Source organism: Eucalyptus grandis, chromosome 9, assembly GCF_016545825.1.
Source record: "Eucalyptus grandis isolate ANBG69807.140 chromosome 9, ASM1654582v1, whole genome shotgun sequence".
NCBI classification, from domain to species: domain Eukaryota; kingdom Viridiplantae; phylum Streptophyta; class Magnoliopsida; order Myrtales; family Myrtaceae; genus Eucalyptus; species Eucalyptus grandis.
In genome coordinates, this window is record NC_052620.1 from 25,020,031 (window position 1) to 25,043,379 (window position 23,349).

At 37.2% G+C, this 23,349-nt stretch overlaps 1 protein-coding gene and 1 long non-coding RNA gene across 2 annotated transcripts; both read right to left on the minus strand.

The window, feature by feature from the left end:
- Positions 1 to 396: 396 nt before the first annotated feature.
- Positions 397 to 1,458, minus strand: LOC104420514. The gene is made up of 3 exons (XR_005546408.1): positions 1,253 to 1,458; positions 1,028 to 1,164; positions 397 to 930 (listed from the first exon to the last, which is right to left on the minus strand). It is a non-coding gene; the product is annotated as an uncharacterized LOC104420514 (long non-coding RNA).
- A 14-nt stretch (positions 1,459 to 1,472) lies between these two features.
- Positions 1,473 to 22,420, minus strand: LOC120286102. The gene is made up of 3 exons (XM_039302475.1): positions 22,371 to 22,420; positions 1,995 to 2,569; positions 1,473 to 1,639 (listed from the first exon to the last, which is right to left on the minus strand). The coding sequence occupies exons 1-3, from the start codon at positions 22,418 to 22,420 to the stop codon at positions 1,530 to 1,532; spliced, it is 735 nt and encodes a 244-aa protein (XP_039158409.1). The 3' UTR covers positions 1,473 to 1,529.
- Between the last annotated feature and the right edge of the window lie 929 nt (positions 22,421 to 23,349).

A 23,349-nucleotide genomic window follows, 5' to 3' on the forward strand; every position in this document is an offset into this window, starting at 1 on the left:
ACAATTTCCACTCAAAAGACATTGAAGACCCAAAGTCCCTTCTGAAGCCACATACGGCCAAAGCTTGTTTTAACAAAAAATGGGAAAAATAATAAAACATGTGTAGAGTGGTTGAGACATCCATCATCAATGCACAACTGTTGTAAACCAACTAAATACGACAGCAATAATTTCTAATATTAGGTGTGCAAGATTGACGGCAAATGAAGCTAGGTACATTAAATTTTAAAACAACGAAGCAGGCTTCTTCTATTTGAATGTCCACTTTTATCTACATTCAATTACATCAAAAAAAATTAAATTAAATACATGCAGTGGTTGAGACGTCCATCATCAATGCACGGCTGTTGTAAGTCAACTAAATATGGCAAGCAATAATTTTCAATGTCAGGTGCGCAAGATTGATAGAGAAATTGTGTGTTAAATTGATGTTATCAAAGGTAGACCTAAGTGGCCATACAAATAACATAAACCTGTCCCATCATCTTAAAATTTAGTGTACCCAGCTTTATTTGCCATACAATTGACTTTGTTCTCTTCATTTCTCTTTTCAATTGCTTGGAGCTCAACATAGAGTGGATGGATCCTGAGCTTGAACAACACCCTACTAACTTCATCAATCAAGTAAGACATAAGACGAAATTCGGATCGATGGCCTAAAATGGTTCTTCTCGTCCCAATAGAACATCATATCCCCGTGTATAATCCCACATCTATAAGAATAAAATACAGAATTTCCCCTCCTAACCCCACAGGAATGTTTCCCTGTTTACTTCTTCGAGTTCAAGGCAGTAGAAGCTGCTGCTTTCATTTCGAGTAAGCATCCTCCAAGCACTTGGCCAGAAAATCAGGGTCGTGGATGATGTCCTTGGCCACCAGAAATTGCATGTCCGCCCTCCCCGCATAGCTCACCATGTGCATCGTGAGTGCCTGCATCCATCGCCTCTCAAACACCCCACATCAGTCCTGATAAAGATTTCATTCTAGATACCGCAGACGATGAGGTGCGAGTATTTTGGAGCCTTACGTGGGGTAAACTCGAGACGTTCGCCCTTATGTATGTGATGGGGTTCCCCCCAAACGTGATCTCCTCTCGTGGGCCGAACACGTTCGAGATGCTGAACGTGGTGTTGCAGACGATCCTTAGTTGAGCAGGCTTGCGACCTGCATCAGCAAAAACAGAGAGATTGTGCATTTGTCAGCTTATTGTCGTTCTGTTTTCCGAATTGGAGAAGCGCGAACTGATCCTTACATGTGCTCCTAAAAAAGTCATGGCCATATCCCCGATTTTGTAGGAGAAGTGAGCCTCCAGAGATTTCTTCTTCCGGTCCATCATCGACTTAGCTTTTCTCAGGTATTCGAGAGGGTCACCACAGCTTCTGCTGTAGTGAACGGGGAGGAGGATAATCCCGAACTTGTTGCCCCACCTCAGTCCCGGTTGCCTTTCATCAAATTGGATAGTTCCTGGTTAATACCACATCACACTTGATTCAGTCAACTTCAGTTAAAAGGCGAAAAAGGAAGTGAGATCATGAAAGAAAAGAGGAACGAGGAACAGCAGTGAGACCCGCCTGCAATCCCTGTTGTTCTCGCAAGTTAACAACCGCCACTCCCGTTATTCGAGTCCCTTCCCGCACGGCTGACAAAGGCAAATGAGCATTTTTAGTCTTCGGAGATTCGTCATCTTTGAATCGACAAAAATCAGAGTGTATAAGTTCTATCTCGTGTTTATCGCCCCAAAAGAATAATGGCACCTTGAATTCAATACTTTTCTAATTTGTTCAATCTTCACTTTGTACACATTATTTTTTTCAATGTGATCCCTACTAATATTTTTGTTCAAATTAAATTTTCCGGTAAAAAAAAGGATGACAAGTCGTTAAATCGCGGTTAATTGATGATATGGTGGAGATGTGGCATTTTTTTTTTAATTTCTTTTTAGTGACGCAAAACAATCATATTTAAAATATAGAAAATAACGAAAGTTCAAATACAGATTCCGGAAATTCTCAGCAAGCGTTTTTGGCGATTCCGAGGGCTGGGCTGGCCGGGATTGTTCGAATGAGCCCCCGCGAGTGCTCGCCCGAGTTTGCACGACTCTCTTGGCTGGGATTTCTTCCGGTCGCTCGCCCACATGCTCCGCAGCATGATCTCCACTACAAAGACCAACGTAAACCACAGGGGATTGTCGTCGCCTAGGAGCCCCGGTGAGTTGGTGGACAGGTCAGCGAGGTACTCATTGACGGCCGCCTCGTCAGAGAGGCCTTCGGCGATGGGGCCGTGGACTGGGACGACATGGCGGTCAATGTCCGCGTGGGTCCTCCTCCAGTGCTTTCGGCTGCGGAGTCCTGCACCATGAGGCTGCAGAACCTGGGGTGCGTAAACATGGGGCAGCTCTGGATCGCCGACTTGAGGGCGTTGACGTTGAGGGGTTGCTTCATGCTGATGACACAGTAGATCACCTGGTTCATCTCCTTCTGGAGGAAGAGGCGCCCCGCTGGTGTGAGGGGCTCGTCGGAGCCGTTCTCCAGGGACCCCATGCCTGCGTGAAGATCGAAAAGGAGGGAATCTTCAGTACGGATGGGAAGCCGGGAGAATGACGACAGCGCCGGATCGTACGAAGTCAGTTCTTCTTGAATGGATAAAAACACGAATCAGAATCTAAAGGAGTAGTCTAAAAATCGAAACTTTTGTCCGTGTGGTGAGGAAGGGGAAGGAATGCGAGAGTGTCTGATTTGTAATTTTCAGGCGAGATTGCGCGAGGCTCTGGCATATATGGATTTTAGCCGCTGCAAGCATCTTTTCGCCAAGCATTTATTAATTCGATGATTCTTAAAAACATTCGATGGTTCTTGAAAACGACAGCTAAACACCTGCATGAAAAGGTCGATTACATTGTCGGCATGCGAAGTAGTCTGTTTCATGAACCTTTTGCGTGGGAATCACAGATCAAACCATTCGAAAAGATTCTAGCTTTTACACTGTTTTGTCTATGAATTTCATTAAGTCAAACTTGTTCCATATCTCTTATGTCATTCTCTTTGTATCCCGAATTTTGTATCCAATGGACCATCTGGATATCGGCAATCTTTTGTTTTCCTACTTTAGCTAGGCATATTTACACGCTATAAGATGAACGGTACTGCGTGCTCGATTGTAAATAGTCAAAATGAAGATCGGACCACCTCGTCCTTTCATCCCTTAGGATTTTCTTTTGTTTTCAAGACTCAGATGGGACGTTAGGTAACAACTAACTTTTCAAATCAATGAAATCAAGCCAACGCAAACTCAACTATTGCCACCATTAAAGTTGCGTTTTGCTGTTTGAAGTTTTAGTTAAAATAGGACCCGATAGACTAGCATATAAAATATTTTGCTATGTCTTATACACTATTTGATTAATAGCAGTAATGAAACCGGATATTTTCATATTATATTATGTCCATTATTTGGTGCAAGCCTAAAAATAAACAAATAGAGACGGTAAGAATCCCTCATAATTCACAGTCGAAAAAACACAAATGTATAGACGAAGATAACTTCCATCAATCATCATGATTATTGTACTATTTAAATCTTAAACAATAAATGAGCTTTATCAATCAATCCATGATTATTGTACTATATAAATCTTAAACAGTAAATGAGCTTTATCAATTAATCCATGAATATTGGACTATCTAAATATGAAATAACAAAAGAGCTCATTGCAGCATTCCAGATCCACACATTTGACTATAATAAGAAATAAACAAGCTCCAATAACACCGATGCGATAGATCTGCCAAAAAACACCAAATTTAGTACAAAAGAAAATATGATCATTCAACTTTGCAACACTGGAAAGTATAGTGTTTCGACTCTCTCGCCACTTTCATGCACCTTCAACTTGAACCGTAGAGTTAAGGAGCAAAATGAGTTTCTACTCTCTTGTTGCTTTTGTTGACTTTTGATGTGAACCAGAGAGTTATGGAGGAGTATGAGCTTCAACTCTTTCAACTTCATGGAGTTTTGACGTGATTCAAAAAACTACGAAGGAATCGTGAAGTTTCAACATAATTGAGAGATACAGAAGAGAAAGAGATGGAGAACATAGTTGCCCCTTTTTCTGCCGAAATTACATCATCTATGAAGTATCTTTCACTGAAATTCATCTTTGATTTTTATTAAGAGGAGACAAGTTTTGTGGTGATTCAAGACAAATGTTGTATCAATGGAACACAATAAATAGACGCACGAACCCTTGGAGTGCCATAACTTGACACAAATGGACACTTAAGTGCCATAACTTACGAAAGTGACACTTAAGTATCAAAATCAGAGCAAAATTGATCACTTAAGTGTCAATCCGGCCAAATTGCTAACGTGGCAATTTTCTGCCGAAGCAAGTGCAAAACGACGTCGTTTTGGTGTTGACATGGTAAAAAAATAATTAAATTTAATTTAAAATTAAATTTATTTAAAATATTTAAAAATTAAAAATTAATATTAAAAATTTAAAAATTTAAAAAAAAAAAACTAAAAATATTTAAAATTTAAATAAATAAAAAAGTGGGGAGGCAGCTGAGGGCTAAGCCCTCAACCTCTCCCCCTTTTAATTGTTTTAATTTTTTAATATTAAAAAAATTATTTTAAATTTAATTTAATTAATTTTTTACCACGCCATGTGCAAAACAACGTCAACACTTAAGTGATCAATTTCTCTTCAAATGTGGCACTTGAGTGGCACTTTCGTAAGTAATGACACTTAAGTGTCCCTTTGTGCCAAGTTATGACACTTGAAGCATTCTTTTGCCTAATAAATATGTATACTTTTACGGAATTTAATCAAAAATATGATGACATAAAAAGCTTTGCCGGAATTTAATTGACAACAAACTAAGTTGATAAAGATGCAACATCGGAATTTAATCAACAACGAAGATCTATAAACTACAATTAAAGTATGGAAATTGAAAGATATTTATAAAGCGGAAAAGATAAGTCGCAGAAAAGTAAAAATAAAGACAAATTTGCAAGAACATTGAGTTCTTTAATTGATTGATCGAGACTTACATAGAATTGAAAATTGTCCAAAAAGTCCTACTATTGTATGGTAGTCAATCTAGTCCTAAACCTTTTGATTATGTTAATTTAGTCTTAAACTTATTATACAATGGTTAATTTAGTTTGAAACATTTTAATTGTATCATTTTAGTCCTAACCTTTTAACTATTTACTAATTTAATCATAAACCTTTTAACATATTACAATTCTTCTTGTTAATTTTGATCGAAAATCACTAACGTGGCAGTATAATCAATGCTAGTCTTTCTATTGGCACAACTAGTGCTGGCATGAATGATTTTTAAATTTAAAAAAAAAAAAAAGATCAATTTTTTATTATTTTTATTATTTTTATTGATTTTTTTCATTTCTTTTCTTACTTTTCCTTTTTTCAAAAAATTTAAAAAATTGTCCATGTTAAGGACATTCAACTTTGACTAGACCATTAGGTTGGTGATTTCCATAAAAAATTAGCCAAAAAAATGAGTGCTGAATACCCTAAGTACTAAAACTTAGCACAAGATGACACTTAAGTGTTAAAAGTTCATGAAGATATACTTAAGTGTGAAAATAGGAGAAAAATAGATCATTTAAGTGTCAACGATGAGAAATTTTGATCAAAATATCGATGTGACTTTTTTTCAGTGAGACAAGTACAAAATGACGTCGTTTTGCATACTGATGTGGCTAGATAAGCCGGAAACGACGTTGTTTTGCCTCAGATTTGAATTTTCATATAAATATTAATTTAATTAAATTTAAAAATAAATTTTAAAAAAAGGGATTGCAGCACTTGTTCAATGAGGGTTGTGCAAGCCCTCGTCGTTGCTACCCTACAATCATTAGGAAGGGCTGACGACGGCCAGGGTTTGGTAGCCCTAGCGGATTGGCGGCGAGGGCCTACAAGCTCTCGCCCAAATCTAGGGTGAGGGTCACAGCCCTTCCCTAGATTCGACAAGGGCTGGAGACCCTCTGGCCATCGGTTAGCCAAGGTTGCTAGCCCCTAGTCAAGGCCCGATGAAGCCGGCCGACCCTCCTCCCACCGTTGCCAACCCTTCCCGATGATGATGGGGTGGCGGAGACGAGCACAAACCTCATTGAACAAATGTTGCAATCCTTTTTTTTAAAATTTAATTTAACTAATATATATTAAAATTCAAATAAGAGGCAAAACAACGTCGTTTTAGCTTTTTTTTTATTGATTGAGCTTTCCGATGGCTCCCTTCATTGGAGTTGGCACTTAAATGTCTCATTTTTCAAAGAAGTGGTACTTAAGTGTACCTTTCAGAACTTTTGGCACTTAAGTGTTAAGTATCCCCCGTGCTGAGTTTTGGCACTTGCGCTGTGCTTTTGCCCTTAAAAACCTATATTGGCAACGGGTTAAAAGATTTAAGACTAAATTGGTGCAATTGAAAATTTTAAGACTGAATTAGCAAATTGTCAAGAGGTTTTTGGACTAAATTAGCGCAATTGAAAGGTTTAGAACTAAAGCCGTTGTACAATAAGTTTATGACTTTTTGGACAATTTTTGCAAGAATACAGTGTGGCTATTTATAACCCATAGTCAATGGTTATAATTTTGGAGTTAAATGAAATAAATAAAAATAGTAACAATAAGTTGTGTTTTTCAATAATCCCTATCATCTAGAACACTTATTTACATGAAGTTATAAAATCCCTAAATTTACGATAACAAAACAAATCTACAGGGTTAAACCATGTTGAGATGTCCCGTGTGTCAAGATGTCTCAGGAGTGTTCGAGAGCTTAAGTAAATAAGATGATACATGTTCATGAATGTACATATATACATAATGATAAAGAACCAAATGATATCGATGCATTAAGAAATTATATGTCATACGTGTGCATTGAGTAGGTGATAACCATGCATTTGTGTGAGGTACTTGCAAAAAAGGTAAGAGTGTATTCTTATGCATTGATTATGTTGCTTCGAATGTTTATGATTGTTATGCCAGAGTAGCTGCAAAGGTGAACTCCTACGTTAAACTTAGAGATTTCACTTGCTGGGCTTTAGCTTCTTTTTTTTTTTTTTTTTTAGACATTTAGAATGGCCATTTCCCCACTACCGCTTTTTGGAGCCCTAGCACACATTGAGTATGATTATGAGGAGGTTGTATTGCCTAGTATGGTTTTTATCTAACTGTATCTTATATCAGACAAGACTCAAACATCTAACTAGTTATATCACACTCGAGATGAGTCCTTAAATGCAAATAAGGCCGGACCGCTAGAAAGGGCAAAACTTAATGCTTGTAGCCTACCCACAAGAAATTAGGCACATTAATTCTACTATTAATAATTTGAAAAGGTTACGAATCTTCACCTATATCTATTGAAAAAGTCCAGTCATTTCGAACCGCTCACGAAATAATTAGATTTGTTATCGATATAAGAATAACAATTTGCAAGAAATTGATTCACGCAATCCCCAAATTCACTCATAACAAATCCAATTATAGTCGCGAGGACACTTAATCGTAATATTCTAAACGCAAACGAAAATATCAAACAAGTAATGTAATGATAAGAAAATAATATCGTCTTACAAAGATAGATGAAAACCAAATAAATATTAACAATAGATTAATTCTAAATTTATCTAACATATCAAAATAGAATTGAGAAAAAATTAAACTAAAAATCTTCAAAGCAAAATTTGGAAACTAAATGCAGTACATCAATCGAGATAAATATATTAGAGCATCCGATCTTATCATAACTATTAGATATAAATTTCAAATTATTATGCGTACAAAAACAATAACAAATATGTGATAGTGGAATTTTCTAATCTATTTACTATTCTATCTCTAGATATAACAAACCTACTCAGTTTATTAATCCACTATATCTCTATATAAATTTAAATAAGCATGAGTATATTAAAATCTATTAATATTCTCAGCTTATAATAAGTCTTTTGGATCATCTTATCACCAAAAACTACACAAATAATGTGGTATATTTATATCCATGTTTAATTCATGGTTATATATTACAAGGAGCAATTGCATATTATTATTTCTCAATCTCAAATATCCACATCAAATCATTCTACTGGTGGTCGATCACTTAAAAGCATTAAGCACGATAATATGTAACTCACATGAATGAAATCACTTGCATTCATAAAAATCATGAAATTCATATTATCATGATCAAGCTACATTATAGCCTTAACAAAAGAAAATTAGAACATAGTAGAAGAAGAAACAAAACTATAAATCAAACCTAACATCTTGAATTAAAGAATAAAAATTCGGTCACTACTTTTGTCTTCTCTCTAAAATGCTTGAAAAACTCTTAAAACAATAAAAAATGATCTAAAAATAGAAACCTAGCTATCTCCTAGGTTCTCAATATTCTCCTATTTATAGGATACATCCGAGACCCTCATCTCCAGACAATTGCTTATTTTTCGCATAAAATTATGTAGTAAATCAAAGGATCTCTGATTAGATATGCATCTTTCAATGCTTGTGGATAAAATTAGGGACAAAATCCATGATTCCCTTTTTTTTTCCATTCTTTTTCTTATTTTCTCCATATTTCATTACATAAACAAGGAAAATTCGAATAATCGGAAAGAAATCCAAATATTTTCTCGTGGATATTGCATTATTTGTTGCCTAAATAGGTCAAATAACTCTACTTTTATATAGTTATCAAACCCCCAAACTTAACATTTTACTAGTTCTCAAACAAAAGCAAGATATAGTGTATACTCAAAGCAACAACCTTCTCCATGATATTTTTTCATAATTGCTCAAATTCACAATTAAAAAAACATAAATTTCATCCAAACATTGAAATTGATTTATAAGTTAAGACCATTATGTGATCCAATTGGTGGATGAGTCCTCATCTTTTCAAGTTATATACAATCCAAATAAATTTACATTGATAAACAACCTCTTAAAAATTCTCTATAACAATGATAAAACCTCATAGGCTTGCTTTTCATTCATTTCTCCACTAATGTAAGTTAATAATCCAACCAAAAATTAGTAGGAATTTTCTTAGTTTGCAATGTAAGGCTAGGCTAAAGGTAAAATAATGGTAATTATCAGCTCAACTCACCAATCAACACGTTAATTTCTAGGATCTTATTAAAGTCAATGTCACTGTCCCTAATTTCACTCCTTCAAGATGATCTTTCTACCACCATATATTATAATTCTTTTTTTTCTTTTTTTCTTTTTTCATTGCTCTTTCTTTTTCCTAAAATTGCTTTATGGTGGAGTTCCTTCCAAAGTCCCTCTTGATATAATATGAAAATTTCCAACTCATTGAGTATCCAAAAGACTCACTCAATTAAAAATTGGATAGGGAACCATAAAAGGTATAAAAAAATCTTTTTTGATACACCCTAAACAACCATAGCAATCAATATTTTTTTTTCCTTTTCATGCTCCACTCGTCCTCTCAAATTGCTATTAGGCTCAAATAAACTTTTATTAAAAAAATTAACGTGTTCATGGGCCGTGGGACAATGATATAATTTGATGAAATATAGGCTAAACATATATGGGTGTCAATAAAAAAAATGGATGATAATTAAGGCTCAACGAGATTACTAGGGATAAATAAGCAGGGTTGGCTTGAAAGACTCAATCAATCCAAAAATTGTATAAATCATTTTCTTGGTTAGATATAACTTAGGATTTCGCCTCAAAAGAAAAATCAAAGAAATTCTAAAATTTGGAAGAGATTTAAGAAAATCACATACTTCACATAAATGTTCTTTAAATTTACACACAATTAAAAAAATTAGAGACTTTTAGTGCTTAGTAAGTGGATCAACATAATCATAATCAAAATTAACTCATACATCAGTTGCAAATTTGAACAAAATATTACATTTTCCTAAGAATAACAAAAAATTCACAATAAGGAATGCAATCATGATTAAAAAAAAATAGATTTAGCAAAAATTTTGTCTCCCCACAAACTTGAATAAAGCATTGCCCTCAATGTGACAAAAAAAAAATATGAGCAAGAAAACTCCCATTGTTGTAGGATGTGTCCATTGATAGCCTTGATGATTAAACTCCTGGAACATGGTCCCTCAAGGGAGAAAATTAACTTGGATAAAACAGAGAAAAGTTAATCTTTTTTTCTTTTTTTCTTTTTTTTTTAAGAAAAGTAAACTTCAAAATCCTATTTTCGCAATAATAGCTTGTTTCACAGCATATAAGTGAAGAAAACCTTACCAAAATAAATAAATAAATAAATAAGTGAAGAAACATAATGAAAGTCCTTGGGTTGCCTCCCAAGAAATGATTACTTTATAGTTTTCAGCCAAACTATCTCAAATGTTGCTATTGTGGAGGTTGAAGTTTAATGGTGGTCTTCTACCTATTGTAAGTTAACTACCTCCAAAGTAGGGCTTCAAATATTGACCATTCACCTTGAATGTACTTTCGGTGTCATGTGCAACTTTAATTGTTTCATATGGGAATACCTATATGACTTTGAAAGAACTAGGCCATCGAGACCATAACTTTCTTGAAAAAAATTTAAGACAAGACTTATAAAGTAAAACTTTTTAACCAATTTCGAATTCTCTTATGAATATGTGCTTGTTATGTCATCTTTTTGTATGATTCTTATACAACTTAGGATTTTCATAGGCCTCATTGCGAAATTCCTCCAATTCATTCAATTGTAACAATCTCTCTTCACATGTAAACTGCATGTCAAAATTCAAAAATTTTAATGCCTAATATGCTTTATGCTCTAATTCCACCGGTAAGTAACATGCCTTCTCAAACACTAGTCTAAAAGGATAAATCCTAATTGGAATTCAAACGCTATTCTAAAAGCCCAAAGTGCATCATCAAGTTTCATTGACCAATCTATCCTAAAGGCATTCATTGTTTTTTATAAAATTCTATTGATTTTGCTATTTGAAATCTCTACTTGACCACTAGTCTAAGAATGATAAGGAGTTGCAACCTTATACGTGACTCCTACTTACTCCAAAATGCTTCAAACTGTATGTTGTAAAAATGTGTCCCCTTATCACTTATGATTGCCTTAGAAGTGCCGAATTGGGTAAAAATATTTTTCTTCAAGAATATTTGACCACAATCTTAGCATTATCAGTTGGCAATGCTACAGCTTTTATCCACCTAGATACATACTTCACAATCGCTAAAATGTATAAATTCTCATGAAACCAATACCTCAAATATCAAATAATTCACACACAATAATGTTGTTTAAAGACATCTCATTTTTCCTTGAAATATTTCTGGTTCTTTGACACTAATCACATGAAGCTGCGTAGGAGTAGGAGTATGCATCTTTAAAAAGTATGGGCCAACAATATCCAAATTACAAATTCTTAATCTGTAGTTTTGGTGGCACCAAAAATGGCCACCTGCCTCTTCGTCATAACAATGATGTAAAACACTTGTTATGTTTTCATTTGGAACACATCTCCTTATGACTTGGTTTGCACATATTTCAAATAAGAAAGGTTCTTCCCAAAAATAATTGTTAAATCAAAAAAGAATTTTTTCTTACTAAATAATTAACAAAGTCAACATACTAAGGAATTTTTGTGGATTTGACGGGAAAAATTTCTCTTAAGGAACTCTTCCAAAATTAGTCTTACCTTTTTCTTTGAATTCTGAATTCTTGACAAGTGATCCTTAATTAAATTTTCGGTTTGCTTTTTATCTTTGATTTCCAAATCAAATCTTCCACCTAATCAACCGGGGTTTTCTTTCTTTCTCTTCAAGCGGATGTTTAAGAGTATAGTGGTTAGAATAAACTATAAATTTTAAGCCAATTAAATAAGAACGAAATTATCCGACCAAAAAAAAATAAGAACGAAATTTATTAAAAGCAAAAATTACCTCAAAAAGTTCCTTTTTCATTGTTGAATAATTCAATTGTGCATCTGACAAGGTTTGACTGACATAATAAATGGTTTGAAAAACTCCATTTTTCCTTTGTCCTAGAACAACTCCCACTATAGAATTGCTAGTATCATACATTAGCTCAAAAAGTAAATCCCAATCGATACTACCATATTTGGTGCTGACAGTAATTTCTTCTTCAAAGTGTTAAAAGCTGCATGCATTCGTCAAAAAAATTAAATAGAACATCTTTTACCAAAAGATTAGAATAAGGTTTAACAAATTTTGAAAAATCTTTTATAAACCGCCTGTAAAATCCTGCATGCCCCAAAAATCCTCGAACAAGTTTCACAGATGTTGGTGAAGGCAATTTTGTAATGATTTCCACTTTGGCTCAATCGACTTCTATTCCATTTCTAGAAATTTTATGCCCGGGCCCTATTCCTTCTTGTACCATAAAGTGACACTTATCCTAATTCAAAATAAGGATAGTCTCCTCACATCTTTGTAAGACCAAAGCCAAATTATTTAAGCAAGAATCAAATGATAAGCCAAAAACGGAGAAATCATCTATGAAATCTCAATATATTTTTCAACTAGGGTTAATACCCTAAAAAAACCCTAAACCGGTACACCTGTGACAAATTTACCCCAAACTATTTTTTTTACCATGAAAAATCCCAAACTGGGATACCTGTGACAAATTTACCCCAACTAATTATAAAAAAAAAAACCCTAAATTGGTACATTATGACAAATTTACCCCAAACTAATTTACTCGACCACAAAAAACCCCTAAACTGGTAAATTTGTGACAAATATACTCTATGCTAAATTGGATTAATATTACAAAAAAATCACAAAAGTTTTAAACTGTAACAAATGGAACGTAAAATTATACAAGTCAACTGTCACGTGTCATTTAATTTAATAATTTGACAATAAAATTTAACCAAAACTAACAGAGGGTAAATTTGTCACAAATATATCAGTTTGGGGTAAATTTGTCAAAGGAATACCGGTTTGGGGTTTTTTGTGGTCAAAAAATAGTTTGGAGTAAATTTGTCACAAGTGTACCAGTTTGGGGTTTTTCAAGGTATTAACCCTTTCAACTATATCAGAAAAATAGCCATCATGCATCTCTGAGAAGTAGCTGGTGCATTATAAAGAACAAATGGCATTCTTCTAAAAGTAAAAATACCAAGGAATAAGTGAAAGTAGTTTTATCTTAATCTTCTAGTGCAATAAGAATCCGATTATACCCCGAATATCCATCAAGAAAGTAATAAAATTCATGTCCTAAAAGTCTTGCCAACATCTTATCGATAAATAGTAAATAGAGTAGATATTTTCTAGTGGTATCATTCAATTTTCTCTAATCCATATACACACGCCACTTAGTAACTCTTCTAGTTGGAATCAATTCATTTTTGTTTTTTTTTTAACAGTCATACCACATTTCTTTTACAAAACTTGCACAGGACTTACTAGGAACTATAAGAGATAGGATGGATGATCCATACATCAAGTAGTGTCGCGACCTATCCCTCGGGGGGAGGGGATAGGTTTAGGAGCATTGCCTAAAGGATGGACCTAAGGCCCATGATTAGGCTTGGGCTCTCCTAAGCTCATATATCGCGTGGCATTGAGATGTTCTCAAGAATTTCGCAATAAGGAGTCGCCACAAACCTATTGGGGTCAGCTAGAAACTAAGTAATGTATGGAAATGTACCTCACTTCCTACGCAACTAGAGAATCTAGAGTTAAAGACTTGATTACACTAATTAACCATTTAGTGTTCTTTTTGGTACTTAATCTTGTTCATTTTAAAAGAAAAGATTTTTGTCATGCAATTTGAATTGATTTTATATTTATCCACTAACATGTAAAGTGATCATGCAGATACGCAATCATTAAAGTAACAATTTGCAATCAAAATCCTAATTGTAGTCAATTTTAGCTCATGCAATTAAACATAAGAAAATATGCAAATTAAACATACGATATAATCAATATATGAGTAAATAAAGGCCTAATTATACTAAGAAGGCAGGACATCGTAACTCCTAACCAAACCCTATATTTTTAAATTTTTGATTTGTTTAAAATATATTTTTATTAATTTCGCCCGGGCTGAGTCGAGTTTGGTCTGACCCGACCCGAGCTTGACCCGATCGAGGTGGGTTGGTAAGACTCGCTCAGGTCTAGCCCACTTAGGGGCGGGCCAATCAACCCTCCCGTAAGGGCCAGGATTAGGCCTTAACTAGCGGGCCCACTCCCCTACAAAAAAAGGTATGTAGGCCCACAACCCAGACCAACTCTAGGTTGTGGGCTACAAAAGAAAGAGGCTGAGCGGGCCAGAAAGATCTGGCCCAACTCGGCCTTCCTCTTTCGGTCGACGACTACTTAGTCGCGACCAGAGGAGCTGCGACAGCGCCATCCAGGCGATTAGCTGGCCAAAGCGTGACGACGCCATCGCGCTTAGATGTGGAGGTGACTTTCGACCCCCCGAGGCCAAAGGCCTTCAACAATGACGATAGGGGGGTTTCAGGGCGAGCTTTGACAACGCATGCGAGGACTCATGGCTCTAACCTCCCCCAGTCGTCGCTCGGCCATCCACCGCCCACTGCTAGCCACTGCGGCCCCCATCGCGGCTGTCGAACGCTCAAACCCAAGGAAATGAAAGCAAATCTGGTTCGAGCATTCTGTCGAATAGATGGGATGTGCCACTAGAACGGGGTCTCTCGGATTGAGCAGGATCAGAACAGGTGCCAGCGGTCTCAAAACACAACTCACAATGCTGACAACAACTTAGCAGTAGGTCGAAGAGGGCCAGAGCTCGCCTGAACCGGTCAAGCTGAGCTCCGGTTGTCTTAATTCTAAGGAACTCATGTGACACCCCGAACCCTTTGCAGGTCGTCACCAGCACCAATGTTACACCTTATTACCTTTATGCTTTGAAGAAGTGTCCTAATTCGTAAACACATTTTTTTTTTATTAAAACAAAACGGTCCCAGCACGACTCATTAGCGAAAGCAAATTAAAACATCACCATCTCTCCCCCTACCAACCATGATACAAATACACACCACTAATCACCATAATTTTATAAACAAGCCACGACCCTTTATTTACATATATTTTCAAGATGAGACTTCTTTTGGGTCAGTACAACAAAAAGGAAAAGCTAGGACTCAGCCATGTCCAGCCTAAAACCTCAAAAAGAACCCTCAACCCTCAACATCACACGTGCACAATCCCCATCATAAGTGTCGGCTAACTATCCCCAAAAATGGTCCAGCCCCTACTCGTCACGTACAGGCCTCACACCCAACCCGGTGCATCAGGTAGTGGCGGCGGCAACATCCCTCGCATCGCTCCATCCCGAAGAACATGTACGGATATGAACTCCTGAATGACAGGGCCCCCGACCAGCCTATGTCGTACATCACTAGACAGCGTACTCGAATAAAAGTCAGTCCGGGAACAGAGGGACAGTCTATCTCAAAGACACTCGACCTCTACATCGGATGGTAGACCGTAAAATACCCCGCGTGACGGCGGGAAGCGGCATACTGCTAATCTGAAATGTGGGTCCCCAAAGGGGTGAGTACAACCACTCGGCAGATAAGGAAATCCAATAACAACTCAATATCATGCAATTCATACATGCATTGCAGGCGTTACTTACCTTGAAGCCACGCACATACTATCATGCATTCATCATATCAATTTATAACACATACATGTGTATCATCATCGTATCATACATGTCATCATCATCATGACATCATTACATTACACATGTCATCGTCATCATATATCATCATCATCATCATCATCAATCATCGTGCATATCATCATGCATATCATCATGCATATCATATCATGGGTGATCATCATTATTTCACATCACATATTATCATCATCATCATGCATATCATCATGCATATCATATCATGGGTGATCATCATTATTTCGCATCACATATCATCATCATCATTATCATCATGCATATCATCATGCATATCATATCATGGGTGATCATCATTATTTCCCATCACATATCATCATCATCATTATCATACATATCATCATGCATATCATATCATGGGTGATCATCATTATTTCACATCACATATCATCATCATCATCATGCATATCATCATGCATATCATATCATGGGTGATCATCATTATTTCACATCACATATTATCATCATCATCATGCATATCATCATGCATATCATATCATGGGTGATCATCATTATTTCGCATCATATCATCATCATCATTATCATCATGCATATCATCATGCATATCATATCATGGGTGATCATCATTATTTCCCATCACATATCATCATCATCATTATCATACATATCATCATGCATATCATATCATGGGTGATCATCATTATTTCACATCACATATCATCATCATCATCATGCATATCATGCCATGATTTAATTTCCACTTTTAGCTTTCAATTTGATCACCACATCACCCATTTCTCAATTCATCAATTTTATCATCCCCTCGGGCAAAGACCTCCGAGGCTTCCAGCATTCAGCCTCCCAGGCCACCGGGCATCCAACCCCCCACATTTCGGGCATCTCGCATCTCAACTAGCATCACGAGGCATTCCCTTCGGGCAGAAACCTCCGATAGGGCTTCCGGCATTTACACTCCCTAGCCGGGCATCCCGCACCCCAAATCCTAGTATCACGAGGCATTCCCTTCGAGCAAAGACCTCCGACAGGGCTTCCGGCCCCCCACATTCCGGGCATCCTGAATCTCCCAGGGAAATCCGGCAATGCATCTCTATACATTCCGGCCTCATCCTCCACCACAACCACTTCCTCACTTATCATTATCCACATTTACCATTATTTTGATCTCATTTTAACATGGCATATGGCGTGACATCAAACAAGTCATACTTGGCATAGGATTCACACATGCATCATAATTCAATGTCATACATACACCAATATCTTATCATACATGCAACAATGTATAATTATTTATTAATAAATTCAATGGAATTTATGGCCAATAAAATAATCGATTTTATTTTTTTATTTTTTTATTTTTTTATAAATAAATATTAAATTCAATATCTATAAATTCCCAAAATTATAAAAATTCAAGCAATCATTAAACAAACCAATAGGATGACAATTTCATGCAAAATTCATGGCCAAATTGAATTTCACACAATTTCACAATTTCCACAAAACAGCACATAATATTCGGATAAAACCAGAATGCACAGTTTCTGAAGAAATTCGATTAAAATATCCATACGGCCTCCAAAAATTATGAAATTTTACAGAGTGATAGAAAAGACATTTTCGTACAACTTTCATGCAGAACTCCAAGCCAGATTACTTTTAGATTATTTTATACAACCTCACGAAGCTTCTGGATCCATTACCGCATCGTCCAGTGTACACATCACCGAAATATTGAGATTTCACCTACCTATTCTCTTTCGTTTTCTCTGAAATTTGGATATGTTGTACATCAAGATATCATATACAAGTTTTATGACGAGATCTAAGTCAAATAACCAGAATATAGTCATCATTTAGGTCCTTGAAGTCTCGGGTATCTCGGAATACATCACCAGAATCATCATCTTCAAGATCTAGTTGATTTACTAGGCTATACTTGTTCATTTCACTTCAAATTTGATTATGTTGTATTTTAAGATGTTCCCTACAACTTTTATGAAGAAATCGAAGTGATATTCTCCACAGAAACCAACATGCAATCACGAATCCAGCAAGAGGTCAGTAAAAAGTCTCCAGATCTGAGGTCTCAGTAGAACAAGACTTTAACCCCTCAAATCTCCATCATTTTCCACGAAATTTCAGTATGTTGTAGTTCAAGATGTTAGCTACAACTCTCATGAAGAAATCAAAGCCAAAATCGGACTCTAAACACACATGAAAGCTCAAACAAGTTTCTGACTCACATGGTCCGAACACAAACAGCCATACCATTCACACACAACTCATCCACGCTTCGGTTTTTTTCTCATCTAACACCCAAAACTCAACATGCAAACGACATACAAGCATGGAAGAGAAGCTAGAGGACTCCCACTTGCCTCTAGAATGGATGGTCGACGGCGAACGGCGGCGAACACGGCGGCACACGGCGTTTCCCTCCTCCTTTCTCTCTCGGCCGCTCCTCCTCTCTCGCACAACTCTCTCTCTCTCTCTCACACACCTCTCTCTCTCTCTCTCCTTGGGCGAGCAAAATGGCCGGCCACCCTCTCTCTCTTCCCTTCTTATACCCCCAAATCCTCATGATTAACAATCATTACTTGCCTAAAAACCAACCAATGCATGGCCTTCCCCTTTGCCACTTGTCCAATTACATGCATCATGGGCCTTGGAGTTGGGCTTCTTGGGCTTGGGCTCCTTTATGGCCGGCGACCACTTCTCTTGGGCCTCTATTGGGCCGGTCGACTTGGCCCATTAAGCTTAGGCCAATGGGCCTAAGGCCCATTCCAAAAATTAACCTTTTCCTCTTTTTTTTTTTTTTTTTTTGAATTTCTTCTAGAAATATTTTTAAATTTCAATTTTCATCTTGGCCAAAGTCTTGGGACATCTTGGTTATTGAAATTTAATTTATAAAGTACATGGCCATGCATAAATTATTAATCCATCAAATTTAATTTTCACAATCATATGCACAAATCATCTATAAAAAAAACTAATGGCTAAAGCATAAGCCATGGAAATTCTTATCACCTAATTAGGAACTTTAACACACCTTATGGCTTGGCTTTGAATTTTGGGATGCCACAATTCTCCCCTCCTTAGAGAATTTCGTCCTCGAAATTCAAACACCACTCGCGCCTTCTTGAAACAAATAGGGGTACTTTTCCTTCATCTGATCCTCACTTTCCCTTGTGGCCTCCTCCATATCATGATGTCGCCATAATACCTTAACCAATGGGATCTTCTTGGTCCTAAGAATTTGCTCATTTCGATCTAATATCTGCATAGGCTCTTCAATGTACCTTACTCTCTCATCCATTTTGATGGCTTCATGATCGAGTATGTGACCAGGATCCGGCTGGTACTTCCTTAACATCGATACATGAAACACATCGTGCAGATTTTCTAACTTAGGAGGTAACGCTAAACGATAAGCTACATCCCCTATCCTCTCAAGAATTTCAAAAGGTCCAACAAACCTAGGGCTTAACTTACCCTTCATCTCGAATCGAGATATTCCTTTCATTGGAGATACCTTAAGGAATACATGGTCTCCTACACTAAATTCCAAAGGCCTTCTACGCCTATCTGTGTAGCCTTTCTGTCTACTCTGAGTTGTTCTATGTCTTTCTCTGATAATTTCAACAGCCTCAGTGGTAACTTGTGCCAGTTCAGGTCCTGTCAACTTTCTTTCTCCTACTTCACTCCAATAGACAGGAGTCCTACATCTCCTTCCATATAATGCTTCATATGGAGCCATGCCTATACTTTTCTGAAAGCTATTATTATAGGCAAACTCTACCAAATGCAATCTTTCATCCCAATTTCATTTGAAATCGATTACACAAGCCCTTAACATATCCTCTAATATCTGGATTACTCTTTCTGATTGACCATCTGTCTGGGGATGAAAAGCAGTACTAAATTGAAGCTTAGTCCCTAATGCAACTTGAAGACTTCTCCAAAAATTCGAAATAAACCTCGAATCCCGATCTGAAGTAATGGTCACTGGAACACCATGTAAGCGTACCACTTGACTTACATACATGTCCGCATACTTATCCATTGGGTAGTCCATGCGAAGTGCTAAGAAATGTGCCGACTTAGTCAAACGATCCACTATCACCCAAATTGAATCATGACTCCTTGATGTCCTTGGCAATCCTTGCACAAAGTCCATCGTTATATGTTCCCATTTCCATTCTGGAATGTCTAATGGTCTCAAGAGTCCTGCGGGTTTACGATGTTCCGCTTTTACTTGCTGACACATCAAACATTGAGATACGTACTTAGCCGTATCTGCCTTCATACCATTCCACCAAAATTGCTGACACAAATTCCTGTACATCTTTGTACTACCTGGGTGGATACTATAATTACTCTTATGTGCCTCCGACAGAATTTCCTTCCTCAATTCCTCATTGTCAGGAACACAAAGTCGTCCTTGACATCTTACTATTCCATCATCAGAGACTTGAAATTTTGATCTTTTCCCTAAAGATACTGTATCTTTCATTTTCAAAATCTTTGGGTCAGATTCTTGCAGGATTTTAATTTTCTGGATAATCTCTGGCTCAATCCTTAATGCACTAAGCATGCCAGTAAGACAATCCATTTCCAATTTAAATTCTGAATTTGCTACAGATTCTAACAATTCCCATTCTGCCATCCTTAAACTAGCCATTTCCATAGCCGATTTTCGACTAAGAGCATCTGCTACTCTATTTGCTTTCCTAGATGATATCTTATCTCACAATCATAATCCTTTAACAACTCCATCCACCTCCTTTGTCTCATGTTCAACTCCTTTTGTGAGAACGGATACTTCAAACTCTTATGATCCGTATAAATCTCAAACTTTTCCCCATACAAATAGTGTCTCCATATCTTCAAGGCAAACACTATAGTTGCTAGTTCTAAATCATGCGTCGGGTTAGCTCATGGGGTTTCAATTGTCTGGATGCATAGGCTACAACCTTGCCATGCTGCATCAACACACATCCTAGTCCTTTGTGAGATGCATCACTATACACTATGAAACCATCGGTCCAAAAGAGGTATAGTCGAATTGGAGCCGAAGTCAATTTCCTTTTGAGCTCTTGAAAACTCCTTTCACATTCTCCATTTCACTCAAACTTCACATTCTTTCGGGTTAACTTAGTTAAAGGTCCTGCCAGTCGTGAAAATCCTTCAATGAACCTTCTATAATAACCACCAGTCCTAAGAAACTTTGTATTTCAGTGGGTGTCGTCGGTCTCGGCCAATTTACCACTATTTCAACTTTTGCTGGATCTACTGCAATTCCTTTTCCTAACACCACATGTCCTAGAAATATTATCTGGTCCAACCAGAACTCACATTTACTAAACTTGGCATACAACTTATGCTCTTTCAAGGTCTACAAAACTATTCTCAAATGCTGCTCATGCTCTTTAGGCCCTTTTGAATATACTAGAATATCATCAATAAAAACAATCACAAACTGGTCTAAATAAGGCTGAAATATTCTATTCATCAAATCCATAAATGCGGCCGGCGCGTTAGTCAATCCAAATGGCATAACAAGGAACTCATAGTGTCCATAACGAGTCCTGAACGCAGTCTTAGGAATGTCCTCCTTTTTAATTCTCAACTGATGGTATCCCGACCTCAAGTCAATCTTAGAGAAGATCGAACTTCCCCGGAGTTGGTCAAATAAGTCATCAATTCTAGGCAAAGGATACTTATTCTTAATGGTCACTTGATTCAACTGCCTATAGTCAATACACAAGCGCATCGATCCATCTTTCTTTTTCACAAATAAGACCGGTGCACCCCAAGGTGAAGCACTTGGTCTAATGAATCCTTTGTCAATCAATTCTTGCAGTTGCACTTTCAACTCCTTCAATTCAACTAAGGCCATCCTATATGGGGCTTTTGATATTGGTCCCGTTCCAAGCATTAATTCAATTTCAAATTCAATCTCCCGCTCTGGCGGCAATCCAGGCAATTCCTCAAGAAATACATCTTGAAATTCGTTAACTACACGAACTTCCTCAAGATTAGGCTCCTCCCTTGCATAATCTCTAACTATGGCTAGGTACCCTTGACATCCTTTGTCAAGTAACTTACAGTGCTTCTACCGCCGAAATAAGTGCTACAGAAAATGGGTCGACCTCCTAAAAATTCACAACTAGACTGATCAGGTAAAACAAATTGAATCACTCTTCTATAACAATCCATTCTAGCCCGATACTTACGAAGCCAGTCCATTCCTATAATAACGTCAAAATCATACATAGCCATTAGAACCAAATCTATTTCCATATCCTTTCCTCCCATTGATATCTTACAATTCCCACACACCAGCGTAGACAATACCATATCCTTTAAAGGCGTGGAAACACAAAGAGGCGTCTCAAGCGGCATAACTTCTATCTTATTCAAACATCTATATCTTTCAGACATAAACGAATGCGTTGCACCCGTGTCAAACAATGCATATGTCTTTTCACCATTAATAAGAATCGTAACTGAGATAACATTTTTGGAAGCTTCCACTTCCTCCTGGGTAATCGCATACACCCTTCCTTGTGCAGGTGGTCTTTGAGGATTTCCTTGTGGGTTTGACCTAACATCACTCTGATATCCCAGTCGCACCGAGCCAACACTCACTTGCGACCTCTCTTGTGGGCAATTTCTCCTAAGATGACCCACTTGTCCACAGCCAAAACATTTCTGTTGTCCCGTACAAGGTCCTGGGCCATGGCGTCCATTACACTTCTGACAAATACTAGGCTGATAGGGTGCTTTCCCTATATTCGGACCACTCCTTGCTCCTCCAAAATTCCCAAAGTTACTTTTCTTCTTCACATTCCAAGTCTGACCTTGACTAGAATAAGGTCTCTTACCCTTTCTCACATCATTAAAATTCAACGGTTTCTTAAACTCCGACCGTTCCCTCAACAGCTCCTGCTCCACTAACTGCGCCCTTTCATAAATCTCATTATAATCTCTTATGTTCAAAGGCACCAGTTGCTTTCTAATATAAGTCCTCAATCCTTTCAGGAATCTCTTAGCCTTCTCTTCCTGATCCTCAATCAATCTAGGAGCATATCTAGACAATTCAGAAAATCTAGCCTCATACTGATCTACCATCAACCCTTTTTGTTCTAGCTGAACAAATTCAGTAATCTTCCTATCCTTAGCACAATTAGAGAAATGCTTCCTATTGAAAGCCCTAACAAACTCCTCCCAGCTCACATTAGTACCTGGTGGAAAGATTATATCCTTCGAAGCTCTCCACCAAAACTTTGCATTTCCCTCCAACTGGTACTCTGCTAAAACTATTTTCTCAGCATCAGTGCAGTCCAACAGCTGAAAAATTCGTTCCATCCCATCAATCCATTGCTCCGCCTCCTCAGGACTTCCCATTCCATTAAACTTAAGTGGCTTGAGCTTCAAGAACTGCTCCACTAGTCCTTGAGTACGGCGTTCTGCTCCGGGCTGTTGCTGCGCCTGCCTTTCCATCAGATTTCCAATATTGGCTAATGCCTGCAGGATATCTTCCATTCGGGGTTCAACCCTTGCAGCAGAGGCTTCAGCCCTTGATGGATGAGCACTTCCAGCTCGCACCATGACTTTCCTGCAATTTCCAAGCATTGCCTCAGGAATAATCTGAGACTCACTGCCTCCA

What these genes read in the sequence shown, in the direction of transcription:
- LOC120286102 (XM_039302475.1), bottom strand. Translation starts at nt 22,420, where the DNA reads ATGGCCCAGGACCTTGTACGGGACAACAGAAATGTTTTGGCTGTGGAC. An exon ending in AATGTTTTGGCTGTGGACAA is followed by an intron (nt 2,570 to 22,370) that starts GTGGGTCATCTT and finishes TCCGTACTGAAG; the next exon opens with ATTCCCTCCTTTTCGATCTT. An exon ending in GCTGAGAATTTCCGGAATCT is followed by an intron (nt 1,640 to 1,994) that starts GTATTTGAACTT and finishes TGCCTTTGTCAG; the next exon opens with CCGTGCGGGAAGGGACTCGA.